Source organism: Triturus cristatus, chromosome 8 (assembly GCF_964204655.1).
Source record: "Triturus cristatus chromosome 8, aTriCri1.1, whole genome shotgun sequence".
Lineage (NCBI taxonomy): Eukaryota > Metazoa > Chordata > Amphibia > Caudata > Salamandridae > Triturus > Triturus cristatus.
In genome coordinates this window covers 51744002-51766355 of record NC_140591.1, presented here as the reverse complement: position 1 = coordinate 51766355, position 22354 = coordinate 51744002, and the positions used below count along the sequence as shown (strand labels likewise).

The following is a 22354-nucleotide window of genomic DNA, read 5'->3' as shown; positions in this document are numbered from 1 at the left end:
GCACCAAGACTGCACTAATTGCGGTATCCGAACTCTTCAGCACGGTCTCTACCAAATGAGATCCACGGTAAAGCACTTGAATAGGTCTTGTCCTTCCTTTCTGGACAAACCCAGAGTGTCTTCCTCCCACCTTTCACCTCCGGACCGAAAACATAATATTAGGAGTCCCACAAGATTCCTCTCTAATCCTGACCCTTTTCAACACTTGTATTCCCGTCTCGCCACCATGGTCGGGTTCCATGGCTTGAACATAAACTCCTACACGGACGACACTCTGCTCATCCTCTCACTCTCTTCAGACCTGACTAGCCCTAAATCTAACTTCCACAGGTGCATGATCAGCACCTCAAGCTGGATGCAAAGCAATGCATCAAGCTGAACACAGAAAAAACTGAAATACTCCTCTACAGGAGCAACTCCTCCCTGTGGGGCGACTCCTGGTGGCCAACGGAGCTTGGCCTCACACCCACAGACCATGCAAGAAACCTCTGACTAATACTCAACAGCAAGCTCTCAATGAGGAGGCAAATAAACTCTGTCTCTTCCTCCTGCTTCTTCACCCTGAGCTTGCTCAGAAAAACCTCCAAATGACTACCCTTCTGATGCTTGTTTCCGGTCCAGGGAGGACCTGGCTTGGCAGTTCGGGCTGTACTGTTCCCATGAGGCACCGGGTCAAGACTGATTTGCATATGGCCAGGTCTAAACTGGGGTGGCATGGTGAGCAAAAGAATGATGGATTTCACCCAGATCTCTTGACTGGGGGTTAATGTTTTGATTTGTTCTGCATTCCCTCCATCAATTTTGTGGTTTTTTTCCCCTTCGAAGTCAAATGCACCGTCACCCAGGCCCTCCTCACCAGCTGCCTAGACTACGACAACTCCCTCTACATGGGAATCACCATGCAACTACTAAACAGACTCCAGATCATCCAGAATGCAATAGCCAGACTCGTCCTCAACCTCCTGAGGCGGACCCACATACCTCCCCCGCCCCCACCTCCAAGCTCTACACTGGCTTCCCTTCAGCAAACTGTGCCACTTCAATCTGCTTGTCCACACCTACAAAGCCCTTCACAACAAGGGACAACCCTACATCAACCACAAGGTGAACTTCATCATCCTACCCGCATACTTTACTCCTCGGCCCTCTACTTAGCCCACACAACCTGCATCCACAGAAGCAGGAGCGGCTGCCGTGCCTTCTCACACCTGGCAGCCAGGTCCTGGAACTTCCTACACCTTTGCACATCCCCCATCCTGCAGGAGTTCAAGAAGGACACTAAGACCTGGCTCTTCGACTAATTTATCTCAGCAGCAACTCCTCTTCTCCCCATCCCCTCTCTGCGCCTGGATACCCGCACAGGTGATGAGCAGCGCTTAACAAATCCTAGCGATTGACTGATTGAGTTAGGAGTTTGAATGGCAGCATTGAAAATCTTTTAAGTAGCATTATTTGGAGAGGACGAGAGAGGCCTCTACCCTTGCCCTTAGGGTTCGTGTGACATGTAAGTGGCATTCAACAGAATGTAAGATTAAATTAATATTTTACATGCAGGATTATTGCTATAAGCAGACGTTGCCTTGTTAGGTTTTTCGCTCACTGCTGGATGTTCAGTCGTAACCAAGGACATATGATGCCTTGTAATGTTCTTCTAGGCTTCAGAAAGTGTATGGCTATGAGGTCTTATTTTTATCTAAGCTCCTTTTTATTGTCTCTTTATCGCCGATGGATGGCTGGTTGGGTATATTCCACTGTCACATGTACTTCAGAGCTGCTATAAACCACTTGTATAGACATTTATATAGTCCTGATACTACTAAAGACATTGAACTTTCACCTTTGTTGGTCCTGCCCTTACATTACCCTCTTCTTCCAATCCAGCTCCTTCCTAAACACAGTCCTACCAGTCTATTCTTACTGCCACTAACACACCAACAAATTGGTGCCACCTTTACTGAACCGACAACTTCACCTGTACCAAAGAAAGGTCCACCACCACGATATTCCCTACAGTCTGTTACAGCACCCAGCTAATGATTACGAGCGATTTTTGATTTTCTGTTTTTTTCTGATACGGTCTGATATTCATGCTTTTGTTATTAATTATTCATTTATTTAAGTTATGTTAACAAATGCTTCATTTTACATTGCTCCTCATCAATTTATCCTTGGGTTGATGACTGCCATTCCACAGGGAGGTCGGGTGCACTTAATTTCTTTAACTGCATTCTTTATAAGCCACAAATGTATACTCTGCTTATTGGGTCATAACTCAAGGAGCTGTTGATCTCTTATACATTCACTTTACAGGTCCTGTGATTGCAAACTCAGTGTTTTCATTGAAAGCGAAAGAACAGGGAGGATTGGGCACCATGGACGATGACAAAAGACACAAGGATGCCCAGACCCCAAGTGAGTGTGACAAGTACCAGTCTTTCGCCCCTGATCAGACAAGGCTTTTCACATAGCCGCAAGATCCATACACTTGGACATCTGCAAGAATGCGATTTTACTGCTTAAGAGAATTCTCTATAACACTTTTATGGGTGCCTGGTAGGCTTGTTCTTCTGTGTCTTTTTCTCCTGATTTTGGTATTTTGGTATTCTGTTTTTGAATCCAAAGTAATCGGATGGAGTTATGAGATACATGACCTTCCAAGCAGGTGAACCCTGATGAAGGTTTTCTATGCAGTGCCACGTGGCATTTGTGTTTGTACTGGTTATTGTTCATCATACACCTGCGGGCCCATCTCTACGCAAAAAAAGGGAACAACTTGTTAAACTCGCAAGGAGCGCCTACCGATTCCTGATCCCTGAAGGAACGTTGCAGCCCATTTGTACTAACGCTGTGCAGGTCGTGACGTTGGTTAGAATGCTAATGATTAAAGTCTAAACTCTGTTCATTTATTCCCTTTGCAGCCAGGTTAGAATCCACAACCTGGGAAGCTGTTAAATCAGACCCTCCTTTTCCGACAGTTACGCAACACTTGAATCGACATTCAGAAACAACTAGGCCTGGGCGGTAAATTCCGTTCCGCTCGCGGAATTTGCGGAATTTCGGTAATTTCGCGTTCTGCGGAGAACGTGAAATTGCCCAAAATGCTGCTTTCCGCGACTTCGCGAAATTCTTTCTTGTTCGCGTTCTCAAAAGGCGTGTTCGCGAGATATTTCTCCCCGAGCACGCAAACAGCAACTGTGAACAGGAAAAAAGGATCGCGAACAAGCAATTCCGCGTGTTCGCGGAATTTCTGCGTGTTCGGAGATTTTTTACCGTTTCGCGGAGATTTGCGTAACGCGATTACGCAAATTCCGCCCACCCCTAGAAACAACCCAACAGAGTTTTTTTTCTGTAAATGTCTTGATTCGTTTGCACTGAGATTTCTTTTTTTTCTCATTTAGTGAAGGATATATTAAAATAGAAACCATGAAGTATAGCGGTGTGTCTTTTCATTTTGTATAGTTTCCGATAACGTTCCATTTCTTTGACTGTTGTAACTGAGTGTCGGAGGGATGGGCGGAAATGGAAACTAGGAGGCCGCAGTGGGGGTTGAATGTTGAAGTTTTATTGAGTAATTACACAAAAGATATATGGATCAGTGATCTTCCAACGTCAGAATCGGTGGAGTGGTTGTTATGGTGGAGTTTTGGTGGTCAGTTCTCGCTCTTCTCTTCTCTCTACATCTCTCCAGGAGGTTGGGATGATGCTAGCCGTTCCGGAGGGTCTCGAAAAGAGGAAAGAGAAAAGAGCGGTCAGAGGACTGCTGTACGTTGACCCTAGTTATACCATCACCACACCCGGAGTGTTTAAGAGTGTCGAATGGAGGGAAAAAAACAATTGAGGATGGGTGAATCTTCTGCTCCCGAGGGTCAGTTACAACCCAAAGAAAAACTACTGAGGATATTCTTTCCTCTTGAGTGCTAATGTAGGGATCCCTGCCCTGGCCGTGATAAACGAGTGAGCTATATGCAACGCCCAAAACAAGAGGACTTAACAGGGTAGGATGCTAAATAAAATTAGGGATAACAACAGACACCTGCAGGGCTATATTCTTTTCGGAGAGACCTACTCTCCGACCCTTCCTTTTCAACGCGGCAATCTGAGGGTATGGGCGTTTCAGTGCGGGAGCATGCAGGGTTGGGGTGTAAGTTCATTGCCTAGCCCAGAGACACCTTTCCTCCCCCCACTCCTGCCTCTGGCTGACCACTCACCGCGTCTGCCGCAACTCTCCGGAGTTGCGGCGGCTTCTCAGCGTCCTCCGGGGGCGTCCACCAGTCTTCGGACCACCGCTCGCCTTCCTCCTCAACTGCCTCGGTTTCACCCACGTCTTCTTCGTACTGTGATGTTTCCCGCAACTTCGTCTCCGGCGGTTCCTCAAGTCGCTCCTCGTCCTTCCGCTGCTCCGTCTCTGGACCCTCGGCGTCTTCCGGGTTCCGCTTACAGCCCGTCCTCGTTTCCGACGTCCGTCCCCTTAAGGCTGGTCGTCCCGCCCCCACCGGGTGGTTCCTCCTCTCGTCGTGTTGTTCGTTGGTTTCCTGTGAAAGGGAGGCCTTCGTTAACTCTTCGTGGTCCTTGGAAGAAAGAGGACAGAAGGTGGTAGAAAAAAGGGAGTCCCCGTCCTCGTATGACGATAGTTTCTCACACTGAGCTTAACATAGAATTTTTATTTAAGTAAATCAGGTTTACCTTTTCAAACGAAAGCATAAGCTCTCCTACTAACTGATTTATTTTGTATTTCGGTGATATTGCATTCTGTTACCTTTTCTGTCCTGTTAGGTGCATCAGTTATGAAACTGGACGAATTTACCATGAGCAGTCAAGTAACCCAATGTCCGAAATATCCTCTGAACAAAAAGAAAAGGGTTTGCCCTCATCTGTCCAGCACAGCAAACATCGAGAGCCCTGACCTGCTCAGCTTAGACTGGGCTATCCCCAGTACACTTGGCACAGGTCAGGAACACGTTTTTTGTTTTTATTATAACAAGTGAGTATCGAGCAGTACACTATATTTACTTGTATAAATGAAGATGTGAAGGGTTTATTTCAAGGAGTAAAGAGCAGGAGCTGTGTTTATTTTTGTGGATTGGAGTGATTATCATTTTTTTTTGTTTTTTGATATTTTAGGTTTGGGTAGGTTCGATGGTGAGTTGAAAGTCATTGGCACAGAGGCCATGTACTTCCTTGCTCCCTTTGATATACCTGCACAGGCCAGTAAAAATTTGAAAGTTCCATGCATGACTTTCCTATTGCTCACCAGCAGAGTTCAAGGGAACTGCTGTCCCCATTTCCAGGCCAAAGATGGGAAATGGTTACTGGCCTTTGACAGGGCTAAGGTACAGACCATATCAGCAAGTTCTGTCTCTTTCTTGTAAAATCTGTATAATGTGAAGATGTACTTAAGCACTGCTTGTACGCATATTAGTGGGAAGGTGCTCCATCATGGAGGTTTCCCGGAACAGATTTGTAGGGTGCTTCATAGGGCAGTGCATTCCCCATTTTCTTGCATGCTCTCTCCATTTAACACACTCTCCGGATCAGCGATTGTAAACCAGGTGTTCTGTATATAGATCTGAATTCACATCTAGTGGTACTGAAATATTTATTTACCGGGGCACTACAGTGCTACATGCCAAGAGTGCAGCCTTTTGAGGGAGCTCCATGATGTGCCTGGCAAACTGTAAATTTCTGTATGATTCTGCTGTTTCATTTCAAGTATTCTGCTGAGCAAACACCTTGAAGGCTTTTCCTTAACTTAACCCAACACTGAGGGACTCCTTGTGGCCCAGACACAGCACTTAGACTTGCATGCCTTCTTCCTAATTGTCAACAATAACAGGTTGATGGATGGAGTGCCTGAATTAATCTCTGCCACTGGCAAGCTCTCTGGCCACATTCCAGTTCATTTTCACCCACTATGCCACTTTAGACAAAAGCCTGCCTTATGCCAGTCAGACCAAACCTGTTCCTCATGGGAACAGTCTACCTGGGGCATGACTGATTTGCGTATGGCTGTTTCCAAACTGAAGTAGCATGGTGTTCAGATTAACAATGGATGGGGATGTGGCCACGAGTAATTACCAGTGGCCAAGATTAATTCAAGTATTCCATCAATCACTATTTTGCATACTTCAGTTCTTCCTAATCATAGCAAATGATGGCTCACTGACGCATGATTCATAACTAATACGGCATAAGTGAGGTTGTGGGCTGAGAGCTTAATGGATCGAAGTGTGGCCACTTGACCATCCCCACCTCTTAGTATGTGAATCTACTGGCACTATGTCCTGATTGTAAAAGGAGGTGATTGGACTATTTTAGCGGGTTGGTTATGTGTGAGGACGCCTTAATTGCTTGGTAGATGTTGGGTCGCAGCGCACAGTTTGTACCCTACACCACAGGCCCTTTGATGGCTTGAGTCCATGTCTTCATCTGACAATGGCACTGTGAGTGGAACCAAGATGCATCTAGCTGTAAAAGAGGTAGTGATGAATGGTAGTCCTGACGTGGGTTGGTCCAGTTGTATATTAAGGAGGTGTAACTTCAGCTTCTTTTGTTTGCTTCAACAGCTGCTTTTTCGTTTTGTTTAAACTTGGTTTTATTACATTTTCAGCTCAGTGAAATACACCACAAAAATAATCACTGTTTGTTCATTATAGGAGGTACAGTTTATAAAGATCGTGATTGTAGGATGTATGGACTTGGTCTTCAATTGTTTCCCATCGCATCCCTCTTTCCATCCTTTCAATAACTTGGTCAACCAGTGTGGAGCTTCGTAGCATTACTGCCTATGGGAATGGCGATTCTCCAAATGAAATGAGAAGAGAATCAAGACTTTATGCATAAGATCTTTTAATGCCACTCTGCAGCACCTTTAAAGAACATCCAACAACAACAATCTAGAGTTGGAACACTGCCGTCCAGAAGTAATCCCATCTTGGAACACTCTTCCTCTTTAAATGCAGCTATAACCTTCTCCTGTAAGTCTCTTCTTTCCTTAATTATTCGCGGTCTCCTGTCCTCTCTTCTTCTCTACGAAGTCTTTATAAAGAACATCAAATTGTCACTTTTGATAAATCTTACACAACTCTCTGTTCAATTTAGATATCTCACTACCCTTATTAATTTACTCTAATTATACTATTAATCTCGCACTTTACCAAACGTCCTTAATATGTCATTACTCGATATTCAACATGTACTCCCTGCTTTCTTTTCTTCTCTTCCTTTCCCATCCCCTTTTTTTTTTTATCTTTTTACTTCTTTACTATATCTGGGTCACGGCAGCTAGATAATGTTAGCCTCTGTGTCTTTAATGGAATATTGATTCTCTTTTAATTTTATTTGGAGAATCTCCATTTAATTTTTTAAGACTGGATGCTACCATTATGATTGTTGAAAGCGCTTCCTTTAACACCACATTTGACACATGCTTTATTAGTGTAAAATAATGCTTTGCAAATGTCCAAGCATTTGAGCAATCGGCCGCCTTTATTTATTTAATGAGTTTAATATAGCGCTGGCTAGACCCCGAGGTGTCAGAGCGATTTACATGAGGATCAGAGAGTTGCAGGTTACAAGTTACAATTGTTACAAGAGCATAGACAAACCTAGGATAAAAAAAACCAATGTTTAGGAAATTTGTCAAGGGAGGGGGAGGAAGGAGACAGAATAGGGAGACGGGGAGAAACTGTGTCCAATATCCAGCTGGGTAGGTGACGGCCGGCAGGATTAACCAGGGTCAATCTCCTCAATAGCTGTCAAGGCAGCTCCACTGGGCAGTTGGCCATAATGCTCGGACTCCGCTGTCTGGATAGTGGTCAGGAGTAATCGGAGAATGTCATAGTAGAGCAGGGGAGTTGGAGAGGTGAGAAATCAGTCTGAGTAAAGTCCAGACGACATCTTGATGTCAGGCACTGTCTTGAAAGGGCTCTACACAGAATATTTTATATAGCCTTGACTGTGCCTTCCCTCCGGTGTGCAGTCCTCCCCTCGTCACAGATGTCTCACTGGCCTCCATTTTAGAGTCAGGCAGGCCACTTTTGAGCCTTGTTGCATGTCTGGGCATTGCGGGGGGGCCCCGTCCTACACCACCATTCCCTCCCGGTGCGGGTGATAGCGTTTGCGCCTTGACTCACCAGAAAAACACTGGTGACAAAAGATTCTATCACCGCTGCTTCACCCCTGTCCGCAGGATTTCACTGCTGTGGCACTCAATGTGCCGTTTGCAGGCAGTCCCTTCCCTGCAGGCACCACCGGATCACTATTGTGCACACCGGGGATGCAGAGGGGACAGCTCTGGGACTCGCCGCTCCTCCGACGCAGTCTCCCAGGGGCCCACTCCTGATTACGAGGCCCCAGCTCGGTTGTGTACAGAAGCGAGTCCACTACGCCCCAAGCGCCATTTTGATGCTTAATCACCTGGCAAAATTTCAGCCAATTACATGGCGCCGGAGCAGTTGGGGGGGAACGGTGATCGCAGATGCACCCAGTGCTGCGATGACTGGGGAGGGGTTTACCAGCTTTTTTTGGTGCGGAGAAGTACCCCGCTTGGTTGCTGTGGTTTTTGGGCTACACGGAGCTTCAGCTCCGAGCAGCCATGGTGGGCTCAGGCCACGCCCCTCTTAAGAATCTCTTCCTAATGCTCACCAGACATGTATAAATTTACGTGCCATCTCACCTCTCAGGGAGTGTGGTTTAAATTCCAGCTTACTTCATATTATCTTTTACCCATCTTGCAATTGTTGCTGAACTCGCCGCCTTGTGTGGTTTAACATTTGAAATCAATAGTTGATTTTCTCCATGAGCTCTATGTTCCAGCATTCTCCCTTTATACTCATTGAGGCAATCCACTACACACAATTTAGTCTTTTCTGAAAATCTAGGATAAAAGACTGACTCCCACATGGTCTTAGTCCTCTTCCATATTTCAAAATGCACTCCTGCTGGATCATAGATTGTATTACTTGCCTCCAATACCCTTACGCCAGAAGATCTACTACATGATATCCAACATAAGTGTAGCCAACTTGTCATAAAACTTCTTTAAATGTAAATACTTATTTCTTTTCCAGGGGATACTCATCAAAAGTCATAAGCACCGAATAATCCCCGCCCACGTGCGGGATCCTGGCGCATATAGAAATATACATATATATGTGCATGTAGGGGCACAAGTGCCTAGCACTTCCGCTATCGATCTCTCTCTATATATATATATATATATATATATATATATATATATATATATATATATATATATATATATATATATATATTACCTACTGGCGGTCGCCAGTAGGTAGTTATAGTTAGGACCACGTTTCCATAGGAAATCCGCAACATTCTATTTTGAATAACTTTTGCGCCGGTCGACGAATCCTCGCGAATGTTTCAAAATAGGTGGGGCGCTACGCTCCGCTCCTACCCTGAAAGTCTCGGGGGGATTCGTCAAGCGGGGGCTGAGATAAAAGGGGGGTCCCAAAACGCGTTTTTCCCATGCATTTTTCCATAGGACCTTTAGACACAGCTACAGCCCGAACGGCTGAACAGAATTACTTGAAATTTGGCAGAGAGGTAGTCCTCAGGTCAAGGAAGTGCCTTTTGTAGGTTTGGTGTAAATCTGTTCAGTAGATTCTGAGAAAATAGCCTTTAAATCAATATATATATCTGAGCCAGCTTACCGTACGCGTACGGTGGCGTGCGCGAGCGCGATTCTGATTGGCTCTTAGATCTTAGTAAACATTCGAATCGGCCGAAACCAGGAAGCGGCGGCCGCCATTTTCTCTCACGCACTGAGAGTGTGGATTAAAATACAAAGCACAAAAACATGTAAAGGGGCTGTTTGGACAGCTCCAAAGCACCTAGCCATGTTGAGGGAGTCCCCAAAGATCCCCCAAGGCCAAAAACTGATTTTTTTTTTTTTCGCTAATTTCGCCGATTACGCTTACCGTACGCGTACGGTAAAAAAATATTATTAAAAAAAAAAATTATCCACACTCTCCCCACCCCGTGTGCAAATGGTGCCCGAAGTGCACCATTTGTGCATGGCTTATAACAGGTGTGAAAAATTAAAATATTACCTTTCAAAACGAAGTGCATCATATGTCCTCCATGTGCGCACGGTGCGCGAAGCGCATCGTGCGTACATGGCCCATCTAGCGTAACGTGGGCATGCGGTGCGCGTAGCGCACCGCGTGCCCACCGTGCATGCACGGCACTAACTGCGTAAAGTGGGCGCGCGGTGCGCGAAGCGCACCGCGTGCTCACTGTGCGCGCACGGTGCGCGAAGCGCACCGTGCGCGCACGGAACGATCTGCGTTAAGTGGGCGCGCACGCCACGAATGGCGTAAAGTAACTTAGCATTTAAAAAACCGTACAAATTCACTGAAAAAACCATAGGTTTCACACACGTTATAGTTAGGAATTAGCATTTAAAAAACCTTGCAAATTCACTGAAAAAACCATAGGTTTCACACATGTTATAGTTAGCGGAAATTTTACTGATAAAAAACCAATGAAATTCCCCCGTTATAGTTAGTGCAGGCAACTATAACTCACGCGACCGCAATCTTCTGCTGATGACATATGTGTCTTTATGAAAAAAAAATATTTGTAATATATGTATAGCTAAAAATTTATGGAAGAAGACCTGGGCAAATAAGTGTCTAAATACAGTATTAGCATCAGCAGAGGATTGCGGTCGCATGAGTTATAGTTGCCTGCACTAACTATCACAGGGGAATTTCATTGGTTTTTTTATCAGTAAAATTTCCGCTAACTGTAACATATGTGAAACCTATGGTTTTTTCAGTGAATATATATATATATATATATATATATATATATATATATATATATATATACATACAGCCTAACATAGTTCCAATGGGGCAAAATGCCAAAACTACATAGGTTTTTCTCCTACATACACCTTGTAATGGTTTTTTTCTCTTGCTTTTGGACATTTTTGACTGCTGGGTGTCTTTTCTTAAACCTTTCTGACAATTTACCATAATTTTTTCTGTCAGAATGCCAGCATTATTCAACAAATGTCCTTCATGTGGTAAAAAGATGGCAAAATCGGACCCGCACTCTGTGTGCATTGTGTGTTTGCCATCTTCACACAAACCTGATGCTTGTAATTATTGTCCGCGATTTTCTAAAAGGACTCTTCGTTACAGGGAGAAGATTAGGCTCCATGCCTTGCTGGAGAGAGGTAAAAACCATCACAAAAGTGGCCATGAAAGCTCCCAAGAGCCCTCCTCTCATCATGAACACCGAAAAAGGCGAAGATCTACCTCTCCGGAGTCCAGAAAGAAACCGATTCCTGACTGTTCGCCATTGGCGTCGAGATCTCCGTCGAAGAAGCAGGCAAGACACTCTTCAGCGTCGAGGGACAGATCGCTGTCGAGGCGACAACACACTCCATCGCACAAAAGTAAGTTGACATCGAGTATGCTGGTCCCTAGAGACCTGACAAGCACCCGTCGACGTTGAAACATCCGTAGACGGCGAGGAACACTCCGCCGCCTTCTTGAAGGTCGGCGTTGAGGGGTTTGCTGGCGAATACTCTGCCGAGAGCTTACCGACTGACGACGTCGAGATCACCGTCGCAGTCAAGGTGCTCACCGTCAAAAGTCGATGTCGAAGAAGCGCCAGAGACAATCTACGTCGAAATCTCCTACCTGCACGCGTGGGCGTTCGACATCGAGATCTTCGCGGAGACGATGGTCTGCCAGTATCTCGCCGCAAAGGAGAGTGACGTCGAAGACTGCACAGTCGGGGTCGTCGTCAAGACATCGGCCGACGTCGAGAGACAGAAACCATGTAGTCGTCTCGGAGGAGGTGACCGAGGAGGGCGAGGTTGAGGTCAAGACGTTCGGCGTCGAAGACCTTCATCGTCCTCTGGTATTAACATTGTCCAGATTTCGCCGGAGGGCTCTCCGGTTGCGGCAATAAAGTCTCATCCTTTCAATCTTTTGCCAAGATGGATGGAAGGTACCGCTGCTGATCAGGGTAGTCTGGATTCCGATTATTCTCGCACCTACTCTCCGTCGAGAGTTTCCAGGGGTCCTCCTCCCACGGCATCATCGAGGGTCTCTCCGAAAAGAACCCCGAGAAGGTCAAGGTCCCTATCCGAGGTCTCAGGAGCGGATGTCGCTCGCATCATGTTTCCTCTCCCAAGAGGAGGAGACTAAGATCACCAACGTGGTCCACATCCACCAGATCTTCGATCAAGGACTATTCGCCAACTCTGTCTGCAACACCACCATCCAGAGTGTCCCCGATTGAAGACATCGGAACCTTCACTGACGTTCTCTGCAGAGGGGCCAAATAGCTCAAAATCAGTATGTCAGTCCTGACGGTCTCCACATCCATTATCTTTGAGACTTTACACCATCGATCGTCAACCAGGTCTCTATTGCCTCTTGTCCCAGGCTCTGATCCCTCACCAGACTCGGTCACTGTGGCAACGGGCAGGAAGGCACATTCTGCTACTTGTTTCTAGTCAGTCCCTCCCGAGAAAGACAGCAAAAATATGGACTCGCTGGGTAAGAGGATGTGTAATACCTCTGCCTCCGTTATGAAGGTGGCCAGTGCCTCAGCTCTCCTAGGGAGGTGCGATAGGTCTCTCTGGGATTCCCTTGCCAGATTCACGGACAAACTCCCGAAAAGAAGACCAGCAGGACTTTCAGGAGATACTGCAAGAAGGGGGCTTGGTAACGAACCAGGTGATAAGTGCAGCTGCAGACTCATCGGATCTGGCTGCACACGGCTATTCACACTGCATCTGTTCCAGATGCTCGGACTGGCTGCGTCTCACAGACCTAAAACCAGATGCCCAATGGGGGATTGTCAACCTTCTGTTCAATGGGTCTTCGCTATTTGGGTCTCACGCAGATGATGAGATGGCAAATGAAAACTTAATTGGACACTGTGAAGGCTGTTGGCCTAGAGAAGCGGAAAGAATTCCGCAAACTGCTCCGCCCCTACGACAGGCGCTCCTTCCAACAGAGGGTTCAAATCTGTTAGAAATGGGATCTCTGGTTGGCTAAGGCTTGCACCAAAGCCAGGCAGAGACCACCACTCTAGTCAGGGCAAGGGAGTTACACGCCAAAGATAACCCCTGCTCACCCCCTCGGTAGCTTGGCACGAGCAGTCAGGCTTATCCCGTAGGCAATATGTAAAGCGTTTGCGCATGCACACAGCAACAACACCCCAGGCACACCACAAAGGGAACTCCACATAAGGTTATATATAAAAATAGCCTTTGTATTGTCATAAATACATTAGAAACATAATCGCATAATATACACTGTGCCAACTGGCATGGCAATATTCACAGGGGATTATATACATTGAGGGGCCACATGGACCACCGTCAGAATAATCACTTAGTAGAGATTAGCAAATGTAGAACATATACTAACTGTAGCACAAATAATAAAGGTCGATCACAACCAGTAATAACTGGCAACCACTGTATTCAGCATTATCCTGCAACATAAAACATAGTACGCAAAACCTCATAATCGTATACCACAGTAGAGGCATAAACCATATCACATTATCCATAAATAGTGCACCACAGCAATACTGCGAAAGGGGCACGCAGCACCTTCCCTAGGGCCTTGCGCCCTCGTGGTACACACTGGTACCAAACCTGACCCCAGGCCAACTGGCCGTGCACTGGGGCTCCAATGCCCTATGTCCAACAGACAGGGCGCAAGCTGCCAATGCAGCAACATCCAAAAAGGGCACAGGGGCACTTGGCCTAAACGTAGCAGCTGCCCACTACTTGCTGGGCAGCTGTGCAGGCTGAAAGGTGGGCCCTCACTGTAAGAATGGCACTGGGCTCGGGACCCTGCTCTGTCTCACTGGGGCTTGTCTGAAAGAATATTGCACCCAATATGGGGCAACTGGGACACATGGGGCCACTCTTGGAGCAAACACAGGCCCCTCTGGCCCTCGGGGTCCCACTGAGCTGTGTAATAAAATTGGCCCCCATGTTAGAGTCCTGCTCTGGGACTTGGAATCACCAGATGGCCAGACGTAGCAGCTGTGAGGAAGTGCGCGGGCACCAACAGGGCTTGGGGGAGCCCCCCCCGGGGGACTCTACCAGAAGAAATGCCCACACGTTGCAGCGGCCCGCTACGGCAGTGCCGCTGTGAAGATTCCCAACACTGTGCCACCGCGAGCGCCCCCCACTCACCGGCATTCTCCTTCGTCGTCAGGTCAGGCTCGGAAGCAGGTGGTGCTCTCCATGAGCACGGGAGCCCCGCTGGCTCACACGCTTGCTTCATGGGCACAGGAGCGCGGGGTAGGCTCCCATCTGCTTCTTTCCGCCCGCACTGCCTTCTTCCGGCCGGCCGTCCCTCAGGCCTCCCGTCACGCTCCTTTCCTGGTGCCGGCATTCCCCCTCACCCCCCAGCGACTCTCTCGTTGCTATGGCAACTAACGGGGGGAACCACGCCCGGCCTCAAAAGCAGAGTCAACCTCTTCCGGGCGGATTTCAGGCCCGCCCGCAACCAGGGCTTTTCTGACTACTTCCAGGTCGTTGCGGGGATTTTGTCTCGGATCTCGGTAATACGGGGTGGGCACCCGCTATTAATTAAGTTAAAGATGTGGCTATAACGCGGGTTGGGCACCCGCTTTATAAAAAGGCCATTGCGGGGTGGTGATAAATCAGCGCTGCAGGGCACCAGTTGCTATTCTTGCCCCCCCCCCCCCCCGGTAAACACAACACAGCGCTCAGCCTGTCTCCCACCTGATGCTATCAGGGAGCAGGCAGCCCTTCTTCTCCGGAAAGGCACGGGCAGGCAGAAACACTGAGTCCTTGGTGCAGGGGAGAACCCAGCAAAGCGCAGCCAGGCAGGCCAGTACGCAGGGACCCCCAGGAAACCGCAGCTGGGTCCCGCGGCAGTTCCTCCTGGCAGCGTGCCCCCCTAAAGTCAGCACAAGCACAACAGAGGGCATTTTCATGGGGTTACAGCCCCTTCTTTTATACACAGCTTTCCTTTTTCACACAGCACAGGGCTGGGGGAAAACCAGATGCAACTGGTTTGGGGGAGCTTAGGAGCACTTTGTTGTGCTCAGCTCCTCTCTCTTTTTTCAGGTGGGGGCTAGGTGCCCAGATGCACCACAGGGGACGGAGCCAGCATTGTACAGGGAAGGCACATCCCTATTCAGGTCCCTGTTGCAACTCCCTCCCATCTAGAGGCAGATCTTTCTATTCATCTGACTCCCCCGGGCTCCTGGAATTCCCCACACCATCCAGCACCTGTCAATCACAAGCCAGACATGCACTCCATATCAGGCAGGCAGACACACAGAACACAGAAATGCCAACTTTAGAAGTGGCACTTCTCCACCAGTCACAATAAATCTGCGCACACCATTGCGCAGCATTTATCCTCACGAGTCCGCACATACTAAACTTGACCCTGCACTCCTCTCACACCAGGAATTACCATGGACACACCTATCCCCCATGCATTCCTATGGGAGGGCAGGCCAATCTCACCACACGCACTCAGAGCGCACACGCACTTTACACTGGGCCACAGTGCTAAAGTGCGCAGAGGCCAAAAAACCACTAACACTACATAGGGAAAAGGCTAGAATAAATGCAAAAAGTTTAGGGGTGAACCTGCCAGAAGGACCAAGTCCAACAAAATCCCTCAGTGGTCATCCCAAAATCAGCAGCAGCAGAGGTCGCAGTTCCATCAAAGACGACCTGGTAGAGGTAGAGGTAGCAAGCTTCAACTGCAAAGCTACCAGCCAAGCAATGAGCAGAGGCTTCCTCCGTGCCCGTTAGCCACTCCGGTAGGAGGGAGTATCACTTTTCATCTGGAAGAGTGGAGATCAATAACAAACGAAAAATGGGTGCTGAATATTGTGCAAAATGGATACTTGCTGAGGTTCAAGGCTCCACCTCCTTCAATTCCTCCTCAAAGAAGATCCAACCAACATCTACTGTTGCAAAAAGAGGTGGACAGTCTTCTCCAAAATAACGCCGTAGAGCGTGTTCCAAAGCAACAGCAAGGACAAGACATTTACTATTGTTACTTCCTGGCCGAAAAAGAGGACCGACCAGAGAATACAGACCTATTCTGGATCTGCGGCTCCTGAACAGATTCATCCGCAAGGAAACCTTTCTGATGTTGGCTCTGCACCAGATCTTCCCTCATCTACATCAGGGAGACTGGATGTGTGCCATACACTTGCAGGACACCTACTTCCATGTCCTGGTGTCCAAAAGACATCGAAAATTCCTCAATTTTCAGGTGACCCATCAACATTTTCTTTTTTTTTTTTTTTCATTTTTTTAAAAACCTTTATTTGTGCATCTTAAAAGAACAAATACGGGCCTACAACCGTCAGGCCGGCCACGATACAATGAAGCACTGATACCCACATTACACCCCCCGTGCGTCAATGGTCAGGATTAACAACGAGTTATGAGTCACATACTGGAGATATCTCTGACACCCGGGGAAGGAGAAGTGAAGGTTAATTTTAAGTTTTTAGATTATTTTATCAAAGAAAAAAGTCAATGAAGGATAAGAACAAAGGAGATTCGAGTCCGCAAGATAGCCTCACCACACGGGAGAGCAGCAACATCAGTAAGAACAACAATGGAAGTAAAAAACTCAGACAGTGAGGCGGTGCCGAAATATAACAGGATAGTCACATGAACAAGTACGCACCCCTCCGGAGCTGCCCCCACTTGATCCACCCCACACCCGGACCCCGAATCGAAGAAAGTAGAGCGCAGAGACATAGAAGAAAAAAGGCCCATAGAACTAATTAAGAACAGAGTATTATCCCCCCACCCTACACCAATGCGGAGGCTACGGCCTACCCCCCCCCCGACATAGTGCCTGTCGCCCAATGAACCCGAAATATAGAGAAGAGAGAAAGTGGGAATAGAGTAAAGAAATAAGAAAACAGAAAAGAAGGTGGGGAGGAGCCCACGGGACACCAGAGCGCCCCGAACCATCAGCCAGTCCTGGCCCCCACACACTGAGAGCCCACTACTCCAAAAAACGGCAGGCGAAGACACCATGGCACCACAGTGTAAGCGAATGGACACAAGTCGCGATGAGTGCGCGCAAAACAGACATACAGTTCCAGTCCCAGGCCAGCCCGTCCATAAACCCTGGCAATAGAAGTCAGTCTAGCCCTGGCCCGATCGCGGGCGTGGGATTAAACCAGCCCCTGCATGAAGGCCCCGTGTCCCGAGCAGACAAAGACAAGATGGCCGCTCGTGAAAGGATGGTGAAGTAGGATCACGAAATGGCCGCCAACCATCGGTTGAGGTCCCTCTTTGCACCACATAAAATCCAAACCTGGCAATTAAGGTACAGGAGTTCCACAAAAAGTAAGCCGTGGACCACCGCGGACGGTTCCTCGACGCCGTTAGGTATCGCTCAACAGGATAGTCCAGCGGACGCGGCGAGGCAGGCAGCAATGAGGCAGGCAGCCATGACCAGGGGGACAAAGTGTCCGCAGTTGAGGTGTAGAGCGGTGTACCCTGAGCGCCGGGAGCGCCAGGTGAAGGCATCAGTGTAGCACAGTCATACACCGCCGTTGCGTCCCCGCAAGTGGACAAAAGCACCGGGAGATCCACGCCCTGTAGATGACAAACAGTGCGCTCACGACCCGCAGCCGACAGTATGGGGTCAAGCCGCTCACTCAGCGCTTGCAGGCCAGCGCACATCTGTAGTTGGAAGTCCCGCAGGGCAGCCAGAACGGAGCCGCATGTCGGCAGAGGCTGGGCCCCCACAGCGGCAGCAATCCGGGACGGCACCGTGGGGCTGGTGTCCGTAAGAGGGAGGGCGAAGTGGGCAGCGGGCGAGACCAGAGTAGCACCCCCCAGCCTCGAGCAGGCACTCAGCGCCATGTTTTGCCGCTATACGTTACAATGGCCGAGGGGGGGGGGGGGAGTCGTGGCAAGGAGTCAATTCCCCTCAGGTCTACGCCGCAACGGGAACGGCCGACAATCGCTTCTCTTCTCGCAGGTTCCCCTCGCCGCTGGCTAGGCAATAGGCGAAGGGGGCAGCAGCATCCCACAGCGCGGTCATCAGAGCGGGGCCGGAGTCACGCCGCACCGGGGCCCACCCCACAGCTCCAGCCCGGCCGGCACAGGGTGCAGAAGGTGTCCGGCCGTCCCTCTCCGGGCTCATCCGGCAGCGATCCGTGGTGCGAGGGGAGATCGGGACCGCGGGGCTCAGGTTAGCGCTCGCTGGTCCGGTAACTGCGGAGCTTCCAGGGGGCCAGCAAAGGCCGTAATGGCGCAGGATTTCAGTGCCGAAGACAAAAGCACCCAGAACTCGGGCATCCGGGCGGGCTGAGACTCCGGGAAAGCGGCAGCACGGTCAGCGCGTCTTCGCACACGTTTCACCTCGAAAATCGGCGAGGATGGGCATCAGGATAGTAGTCCGAGGCCACGGACCGACGGAGCCGGGCGCTCAAGCGTCTGCTCCGGTCGCCATCTTGGCTCCTCCCCCCCATCAACATTTTCAATTCCGAATTCTACTGTTCGGGCTCAAATCAGCCCCCCAAACGTTCTCGAAGTGCATGGCGGTGGTGGCAGCATTTCTACGCAAACGCAAATCTTCATTTACCCCTATCTGGACGATTGGCTCCTGAAGAGTGCCACACCTTCTCTGCTTCAGAATCATCTCAACTATTGTCTCCAGCTGTTGAACACGCTGGGTCTTCAAGTCAACGTCAAGAAGTCGGTCCTCAATCTTACACAGAGAATCCATTACCTGGGCTCTTCACTGGATACCACAAAGGCAAGCGCGTGTCCTTCGGAAGAGAGGTTATGATCAATCGGAGACAAATGTTGCAATCTCTTCAGCGCCCTTCATCCCACAGTCAGACCGGTTTTGTCGCTGTTGGGCTCCAATGCCTCTTGCTTATTCATCGTCCCCAATGCCAGATTGAACATGCGTCCTCTGCAGCAGTCTGTGGAGGGCTAGTGGCTGCAAGTCTCAGGTCGCTGGGAAGACTGTGTGACTCTACCTCAATCGGCCAAAGACTCCATCAGATGGTGGATGAAGCGGTCACACCTACTAAAGGGAGTCCCATTCCACCAAGACATTCCCACTCAGACTATAGTCACGGATGCTTCCCTGATGCAGGGTTGGGGAGCGCACATGAGGCCTCTTCAAGTACAAGGTCTCTGGCAGAACGAGGGTATCACATCAACTTCCTGGAGTTAAGAGCCGTTCACCTGGCTCTCAAGTTACTGTCCACTTCTCTCCAGTCCAGCTCCCTCTTGGTTCAGACAGACAACACCACAACGATGTATTATCTGAACAAGCAGGGGGGCACCAGGTCGAGAACTCGCTCTCTGGAGTCGCAGGCCATCTGGAAGTGGCTTCTCGCAAGGAACTTAAGCATTGTGGCCATTCACCTTCCGGGGTCGATTAACGTTCAAGCAGAGACTTCTTAGAAGTGTACGACTGGGTGCTAAACAGCGAAGTCACACAAGACATCTTTCAACAATGGGGAGTGCCAGACATCGACCGCTTTGCAGACGCGGCCAACACCAAATGCCCCGTCTTCGCGTCCAGGTTTCCCCAACCGGGATCAAGAGGGAATGCCCTTTTGATAAACTGGTCCCAGACATCACAGTACGCCTTTCTTCTTCTTCTTCTTCTGCTGATCCCTGCAGTGATCAACAAATTTTACAGGATCAACACCAGAATGATCCTGATCGCTCCGGAGTGGCTGCGTCAGTGGTGGTATCCGGACCTTCTGCAATTATACGAGGTGCCACACCGGAGGTTGCCTTGCCGTCCAGACCTGTTGTCCAAGAACGAGGGGAGAGTGTTTCATCCCAATCTCTCATCCCTCAGATTGACAGCATGGCTCCTGAGGTCCTTCAATACGGACACTTAGAATTATCAGCGGATTGTATGACTATCCTGAAGGAAGCCAAGAGACCTTCCACCAGAAAATCCTATGCTTTCAAATGGAAGCGGTTCTATTTGTGGTGCAGGGACAATGTTCATGATCCGGTGCAGGGTTAAGAGCAGGTACTGTTGCCATACGTATTACATTTGGCTAAGTCTGGTCTGCAGTTCTCTTCGATTAAAGTGCATCTAGCAGCCATCACTGCATACAGAAAGTCACCTACACAAGTCTCTTTTTTCCAAATGCCAGTGGTAAAAGATTTCCTTGAAGGGATTAAAAAAAGGTTTACCCTCCATCTCCTCCTTGGGAGCTTAACATAGTCCTTACAAAACTTATGGGTGCTCCTTTTGATCTGATTCACAAGGCTTTTCTGCAGCATTTATTATGGAAAACTGCCTTTTTAGTCGCCATCGCTTCTGCCCGCAGGGTTAGTGAAATCCAGGCATTGTGTTGTAGAGAGCCTTATACTGTTTTTTATGCAAACGGGGTGATTTTGAGAACCCATCCGAGCTTTCTACCTAAGGTGGTCTCGGATTTCCACATTAATCAGACTATCACTCTTCCCACTTTTTTTTTCCCCAGTCCCACTACGCCTCCGGAGAGGTCCCTCCATTCTTTAGACCTCAAGAGGATACTGAAATTGTATCTAGACAAAACCAAGTACTTGAGAAAGACGGACCGGTTGTTTAACTATGGTGCCATAAATACCTTTTTGGCAGCTTCAAAAAGATCCATCTCTAGATGGATAATTTCTTGCATATCTTTGTCCTACCAACTAGCTAACAAGGTTCTTTAGGGCAAACCCAAAGCACATTTTACCAGGGGGAAAGCCTCTACCATGGCCCTCCTTAGAAATTTTCCTATGACAGAAATTTGTAAAGAAGTGACTTGCCGCTCGGTTCATACTTTCACTCGCCATTACTGCTTAGACTCTGATACACAGGCTGATGCCCAAGTTGGGCAAGCCTCACTGAGAAATTAATTTGCTTGATATCATGTTAAGATGCTCTGTTGCCTGTTTTTAAATACTGCTTGCTTGTCCGCGAGGTAGTGGGTATGGGCTTGCTACTCTATTCAGTGCTTATGACTATTGATGAGTATCCCCTGGAAGAGGAGGATTAGTTACTTACCTGTAATCCTAGTTCTCTTCCAGGGGTATACTCATCAAAGTCATAAGCAACCCTCCCGCCTCCCCGGACGAGCAGTTGTTGTATGTTAAAGTGGTGTTTGCATCTTATACTCCGTTTGCTTCAAGTTAGTACACCGTAAAAAAGAACGGACCGAACTGTCATCTGTGGTGCATAATGGGAGCAGAGGGGCTCCTGGAGGTATTAAAGGCACAGTGTCCAGAGTCTTAGAAGCCTTAAAGGCAAGGTGCCAGTTTTTTACTGTACTGCGACGTTTATTCATCTATGCAGCCTACGGGCCAACTGCCTGCTAATACCTGTATTTTCTTTGTTGAAAATAAAGGTTTCTTGTATGCCACTATTATAGTGTTTGTTCTCTATTACAAGGTGTATGTAGGAGATTATTTTTGTACAAGAAAAACCTATGTAGTTTTGGCATTTTGCCCCATTGGAACTATGTTGGGCTGCATATTTATGTATTTATATACATGTATATATGTATATCGCGGAAGTGCTTGGCACTTGTGTCCCGACATACGCATATATATGTATATTTTTATATGCTCCTGGGATCCCGCACGTGGGCTGGATTGTTCAGTGCTTATGACTTTGAGTATACCCGTGGAAGAGAACTTGTATTACTGGTAAGTGAATTTAATAATGTGTAAATGACATTATGATGTCATTAGTTCGAAAGGATGTTAAGGCTGAAGGAATGCACAGGGGGCATTCAACTGATTTACTAAGATGACTATGGAAGCTGATTTACAAGCTCCATTAAAAGATACTATTAAATTATATTAATTGTGTCTGGAGAACTCTTTTACAATGGCAACGAGCTGGATGAAGGCACATATGAAGAATGAAGAATTTTCTCCTAAAAGAAATGTGCTGTAGGAATCTTAAAGAAATTTTACAATTGACTGTGGCTGAGCGTTGGCAGTTTGGAGATTTCAGAGTGCTGCAAGCCGAATTATATCATTCCAGGAATTACTTGGACTACACAGGACCTGCACAAAAGGCAGATTACTGAATAATCTAATTTTGTTTTTGAACTGTAAGTTATTTACAAACTAGCTTTGAAAAGGTTTATTTAAGTTACAAGCGGCAAGTGAGATTTTTCTTTAAAAAAAAGTAATTTTGCTGTCGTTTAGATAAAACAAGAAGCTCGAAGCTGTTTGAATTACAGTCTGGCCATGCGCGTGTGAGGGTTTGTGTTCACTAACTTTGAAAGCAAATTGGTGCATGTGGAGTCAAGCATAAACAGTATGGAGTTAAATGCTTTAAGAATGTATGCCAAT

The 22354-nt window shown here is 48.0% G+C and overlaps 1 protein-coding gene across 2 annotated transcripts in view; it reads left to right on the top strand.

The window, feature by feature from the left end:
* The window catches only part of LOC146800044 (uncharacterized), a 426311-nt gene that overhangs the window by 58277 nt on the left and 345680 nt on the right, over positions 1–22354 (top strand). For both annotated transcript variants that reach the window (XM_085620951.1, XM_085620952.1), the window contains exons 3-4: positions 2311–2412; positions 4774–4947. In XM_085620951.1, the coding sequence (XP_085477077.1) occupies positions 2311–2412; positions 4774–4947 (276 nt within the window). The remainder of the gene's footprint in view (positions 1–2310; positions 2413–4773; positions 4948–22354) is intronic.